General features: G+C 37.7%; 2 protein-coding genes across 7 annotated transcripts in view; both read right to left on the bottom strand.

Moving 5' to 3' along the window:
- Positions 1–6,242, bottom strand: part of klhl4 (kelch-like family member 4) — a 32,141-nt gene extending 25,899 nt beyond the window's left edge. The window contains exons 1-3 of one of the 6 annotated variants that reach the window (XM_069694513.1): positions 6,162–6,231; positions 2,684–2,876; positions 256–295 (exon numbers count right to left, since the gene is read on the bottom strand). Coding sequence is in view for 2 of the 6 variants with exons in the window: in XM_069694516.1 (XP_069550617.1) it covers positions 256–368 (113 nt within the window). In the remaining 4 variants the exon portion in view is untranslated. Of the gene's footprint in view, positions 1–255; positions 1,983–2,683; positions 3,784–6,161 lie in introns of those variants that run through there. The other 5 variants (XM_069694518.1, XM_069694517.1, XM_069694515.1 and 2 more) reach the window with 5 other exon arrangements.
- Positions 1–6,473, bottom strand: part of polr2g (RNA polymerase II subunit G) — a 125,618-nt gene that overhangs the window by 68,310 nt on the left and 50,835 nt on the right. The gene's annotated exons all lie outside the window — the stretch shown is intronic.

Raw genomic sequence — 6,473 nt, forward strand, 5'->3', positions numbered from 1 at the left:
TTAACCATTTCACAATAACAAAAAACAAAAATCTATAATATGCAAATTAATGACTTTCATTTATGAAATGCACCGAGACCTTTGGGTGTGCACTTTTTATCAATCAGGAGCTTGCAAAACAAATGTATGGTGGTATACTGATTGACATTATAACCACTGCTATTAAGTGCTATAATAACAGTGCTATAATAACAGTGCTATAATAACACGCAATACATTATGTTTAAACTTCCATGAAGCTGTAGTGTCACTCACCTCACTCTGCTGATCCCCAACCAGAAGTGGACGCTCTTAACTGCAGAAATAACAATGAAAACAATGATTTTACTGAACTTGAACAACATCTTTATGCAGAATTTACTACACATTTCTTTGGGTTTAATTGTTGTCCTTGGCAAATAGATGTTTTGACAAAGTGGTTAATTAATAAATACCATTAACACACCAGGTACCAAAAACTGCCTGTATGAAATCATGAACGCAGAACTCAGTGAGACATTAAAATCCAGTATGTGTGTCTTACATGCAATTAAAATATATTTGTTAAATCACAAGTTGAAGAGACCTAAATACACCTGATATCCTCTCCTCACATCTAAGTGCCACTAATGCAACATCCTGGGTGTGTCAATTTCATGAGTACTCCCAGGAAACTTTATAACCCCACCCCTTTGCATTGTAGAGCCTCTTTCCCTCCAAAGAACAAAGAGAGGCTCTGTAAGTGAAAATTAACCTTTAATTCCAACTGTTGTTTCATTTTATTTGTTTGATATCTCGTGTGTGTTTTATGTTCATTAAATGTCTTTATTATGACTTTGAAATAATAATGTTGTTACCTTAAAGAGGATGGAAACACCAAGTTTGTGGATGCATTCATTATGCAAGTTAAAAATTGGCAATCTTATTTTATCGCTCATTAAGCGATTTGTTAATGCTGACATTTGATTTGATATTTAATGTATTTATTTTGTCTTTATGTTTTTGATACTTTCTTTCATGTTTAGAAAAAAAATCATCCATTCATCCAATCATCCATCCAGCCTTTTGTTAATCCTGAACCAAAATATACTGTTGGAACAGCTTTGGAATCCAGTGTTTAAATGTGCACACACCAGATGTTCAGTGAACCAACAGCATCACCTTCACTATAGTTTTTTCAATATTAAAAAAAATCTGCTTTTACAAATATTATCTTTGAATTATGTAGTGTGTTTGGTGTATTGTAACCAGAACATATTCAGAAAATGAAAAACAAAGGGGAGAAAATCAAGCGTGATCCCCCTCAAATCTCTCATTATCAGTAAAAAAGTAAGAAATCTAATTAGCCTCAATGCATCCTATAGATGCTAATTAAAATGCATTCTTATTGAAAGCACTCCTATTATTGTAACATAAAAACAAACCGGGTTTGAGGCCCCTGCCCGCATGTCTGGAAAGTGCTCCGAGATAGTAAAAGCCCATTCGAGTGAGATATGATCTGATGTATAGTAACAAGCCATCGCGGCGGGTAACCTCTTTTATTCTTACCGGAGTCAAGGACACCATCTGGCTGCCCTCCACATGACACACGAAATGTCAGATGTCAGATTGGCGCGGTAAACCACATTATCATCCAACATCTGCCTCCCCGGTGAACATACCTACGTGCCTGGCCAAATAGTCTTTGAGTGTGCAAGACAGGAGGATGAGCTCTGCCTGCATTATAGTAATCAAGCTGGAACAGTTATGACTTAAAATGTCTGCTGTATAGTCTTTGAAATCAAATGCATTACAGGAAAGAAATTTTGTGAATCAATAAAAAGCCAAAACCCATGAAAAACATTATGGTTGTATGGTTGAAATTCAGTCATGTGATCTGCTATTTAATTTGGGAGACATTCTTTAAAAAAAAAGTAGAGCAATTGCTCAGGAAATGTAATTTTTTTTTCTCACTCCAATTGCTGACAATTGCTAAAATGACACTCTAATTTATGTTTATGGCTGAAGATTTTTTTTTTTTTTTTTATGTTGATACAATATAAACTGGCAGCAGGACGTCAACACCAAAGATTACATTGATTGTTTAATTTTTTTTAGAGATGATTCTACGCTTTATTCTATCGAGTGAGGGGTAGAGTGTGGATCACTGAGAACAAGCATGGAGTACTTTAACATGTATGTGCGATCCTCGCATGAATATCAACTAAATCCTTCCTAGAAAGATGAAAGAAAAGGCCTCATGTCAAATTCTATGTATTTTTTTGGGCACAAGAAACTCGAGCACAGCAAATAAAATACTATGAAACCATAGCTACACACGCACATGCGCCCAGAACCAGAACTCGTATGCGCGCACACAAAACAGTGATTTGAAATTTCAGCACCATATAGGACAGAAGAACGTCTAATTATTTGCTATTACATCCTGAACCTACGTTATCTGTTCAAGTGAGAAGCAGCAGTTCACTCACTACAGAAGTCTGGAGAGACATTATGAATTGATTGCATACACCGTATTAGATACATATCAACATAAGCAAAAGACATATTGTACCACAGCTAGAATGCATAATGTATGGTAAAGAAAATCTCTTTGTGGCAATCTCTTTGTCTGTGGTGAGGAATACAATTTTTTAACTTCTAACAAGTGGCTTAGAGACTTGTGAACAATAAATCACTGCATTTCGTATTCTTTCTTTCTTACCTTAGAAACTGGTTGTAAGTGTTACTCCTCTGCATTCAAACGGTGGACTTATCTCCTGAAGTGAATGGCCTGCTGCAGAAATGATCTGCACGGCTGTTCCAACTCTTTCACTACAGAAAGGTTTGCTCCTCCACAGAGGAAAGGGGCACTTTCCTCTTCCAAAGGAAACTCCTGATAATTTCCTTCCTCTGCGCTGCAACAACAATTACATTCAAGCAACCAGGAACACTGGGATCACATCCTGTGCTGGACGCAAAACACTGATCTCAGAAAGAATTTACCCAACCAATTGTGTTTCTTTAACACTAGTGTAAATGAAATTGAATGTGTCTAATTACTGCCTGTTTAAGAAAAAAAAAAAAAAAAAAAACATTGTTACAGAAAGTAGCCCATATCTGTGCAGAACAGTTGAAGTATTTATGTAAAAAAAAAAGAATAACAATAAATAAGAAACAATCAAAAGTTTTAAAACTGCATGTGAATATGAAGCGTTGCGAGAATTTGCGAGTCTTCAAAAATTCAGGACGGAATTCATGACAAAAAAAAAGTTACTCTACAATTTTTTGTAACAATGAGGGTGTATTATCATTCAACCACTGGGTGGCGTATTCAACATGAACTCTTAAAAAGGCCCAAATCAATGTGCTGTATCTCTGTCACAGTGGTTATTTAGCAAAGGTTTCGCTGCCCGGGTCATAAAAGACTTTTATTTTGAAAAATGAAGCTAATCTATATTTACATCTCCACACTGAAGTCAAATTTTAGGTATATTATCGAAAACATGAACAGTGTGATCATAGTTAGTGATACTAAAGACCTGTGATTGATCCAACCATGTTAAATGCAGCAAAATAAAGTGTTTGCAACATATCCTGTTTGCATAACACAACAGTTCCTTAAAATGTTACACATCACATGACTATTATTCATGTTTTCCTGACAAGCCACTTCTCGCAGTTGTGTGAAAAATGGTTGTCTTTTCTGTGGCAGAGGTGGAAGTGATATGTGGTTGTTATACAACTGTAAAACACATTAGAGAGGATGTCAAGGGGCCCGGTGTGATTTAACAGCATGTCCCCTCACCATTAGAGGCCATGGCTCATCATTTGAGTAGATCTACAACCTACACAAATTATGTTTTTTTTTTTCGTAACTGTGAAAGTGGTCTTTCCACCAATGTTATGTTTAGTGATGTTAAATGAGAAAAACAGTGAGAAATTTTAGCCGAATCTGCTGTTCCCCTTGCCTCTATGGATTTTCATAATTAGAATTTCAGCAAGAGGCTACAAGACATGTTAGCAATGCAGTAGATAACAATAAACGTATGCATATTCATAATCAGAGATAGCTTGAAGCAGACAATCTTTCCTTATGAAAGTTTTCTTTAAACGTAGGCGAATATCAGTAAATAGATATGAGCTTAGTCTGAAGCAGCAGAATAACTACACAGCAGGACCTCAGCAGTGTATGTGCGAGTGACTATGACTAGATTTATAAAAAAATAATAAACAAATTCTGTACGAAGCCATATTCAAATCTAGAATGTCCTCTAATCTTTAAATTAATATATAATGTTTTAAAAAAAAATCTGAATATTATTAACACTAGCCAGTCGGTACTTCAAAAAGCTCACAACATTACAGCGACATCATCAAAAAACACTAGAGGACACCAAACACGATGACATTACTTCCAAGTATAGCAATAAAAGAGAGCGGCACTATACGTTATAAGTTCCCTCGTGTTATGACTGCCAGTACAAGAAGCAAAACAGATTTAGGTAACGTAAAGCTAATTGATTCATACAAAGAATGGTGCATATAAGAGATATTTTACCCAGCGGTCCTTCACTACTTTCGGTAGCAGCGGTGGCAACAGCAGCAGCATTCTTAAGTACAGAGTCCAATTAGAAAGAGTGAAGGGGAGTTTTAACAACATTATTTATTTGACTATCTGGTGTGATCTGGCCTTGTTGACAATTTGTAAAGTCACCATGAGTTCATGAGATAGAAGATAAATGGTTTGTTGCAATTTTATAACTGTAGAAACTAAGAAGAAGATTAAGATCTGATATGACGTACAAAATGGTACACATATTAACCAGACACAGGCCCCGTGAAACAGGTGGCTCCACATCAATGACCAAGGCAGGAAAACAGCCAAACCCGTGCTTTAAAACTCATTTAAAGCCCCTCTCCTGGCATTGATGAAGCCTCTCGAATCGTGTGTCCGTTCATCTAAGTTTCTCATTTAGAAGTTTTTTTCCAAGATACAAAATGCCTTAAATTGCCTTTGATGTAACTCTATGAGCAAATAGTCCCCTCATTTATCTCTTCCCCCCCCCCACTTGCCACTTGCCTCCACCTCCAGCTTTCCTGCTCAGCTTCGTCTCTGCTCAAACACACAAACCTCTGCTTGTTTTCCATTTTGCTGGATACTGTATACGCTATACAATGCCAAGTAGGAATATTGGAGAAGATAGTCAGGATGGTAACTTTTTTTTTACTGACTGTATCACTGTCTAAATTATTAGAAATGTAATGATAATACATGACATGAGCCTTCAGCTTAATTACAATATCAAACAGCTGATAGTGTGTTGGTAATTTAAGACGACCTTGTTCCTGATCAAATTTGCTACCTTATCGGGGGAAAACTTCCAGATGTGCCCGTTAGGAAGAAATACTTTCCAATAAATATAAAAGAAAGTGTGGGGGAAAGAGGCATTCATGCTCTGGAAAGCCCCACCCCGTAGGTTGACACACTTGGTTTCTTTGGTATGTGATGTATGAAACTGGCTGTCTGAGTATGTGATTTTCAGACTGCAGTTGCAAAACAGAAATGCTTGGCCGTGGTGTTGACTGCTTGTTTTGCCCCTGATTAAGTCTTCCAGCATTAAAATAACACCACAGGAACATGTTACTATTACGAAAAACTTGATTTTCATTGGAATAAATGTATTTAAAAAAAACACATTCATGTAGTGCTTTTCTACAGCCAATACTCTCCAACTGTGACAGGCAAAGCCAACAAGTTGATTTAATTTTTTTTTTTCCTGGGAGTGCATTGCTGAGTATTTGCTGAGCATTTAGTGTCCTTTCATCAGCTACACCAAGTTCAAACAAAACAGTGTCAGCGAAAGCACTGTGCCAAGTTATTTTGCTGTTGCAGTTCTCCAGGTTGTATCAAGGTATGAGCGTTTTAGTTTGTAAACCTTTTCCAGGCAGTAAGTTTACCACTGATGCAGTCTTTAACTGCCCCCCTCCCCCCCCTCCCAAAAGCTTCATTGTGAGCTGTTGCTACACTGATAGCTCACGTTAGACCAGCATCTCCTCAACCTGTCTCAAAATCAGGGAATACGGTTTGTAGTGCAGGATGTTGGGACATGCATGGGCAGACATGGAATGTGTCTCTCATAAATGACGTTTTCTTTAGCATATAATGAACGTGAAACTAAGAATCGTTGTGTTTGCATTACCTTTGAAGGAGCCCTTCATATTTGCATGGGGGAGCAAGTCCTCTTCCACACTGCTCTGAGCCATGTTGCACCCCTGGTTGCGCCGCCATGTTTCTGCTACGGTAGCCCAGGAGGGACAAACCAAACGCTGGCGAGAGAGAGAGAGAGAGAGAGAGAGAGAGAGAGATGGCCTTTGGGTTGTCGCGCCCACCGCAGATTTTCCTCCTTGCGTGGGAGGGGAGTGCTCAATTATTGCAGTCTGCAAATCCACCACTTGTTGACACTAAATCACACACGGTGTGCACTTTCATGGCAATCACCACCTGAAAAACG

The sequence above is a fragment of the Brachyistius frenatus genome, unplaced genomic scaffold (assembly GCF_029030835.1).
Source record: "Brachyistius frenatus isolate BFR_SWC_R1_liver_20210118 unplaced genomic scaffold, ASM2903083v1 Contig_17, whole genome shotgun sequence".
Taxonomy (NCBI): Eukaryota; Metazoa; Chordata; class Actinopteri; family Embiotocidae; genus Brachyistius; species Brachyistius frenatus.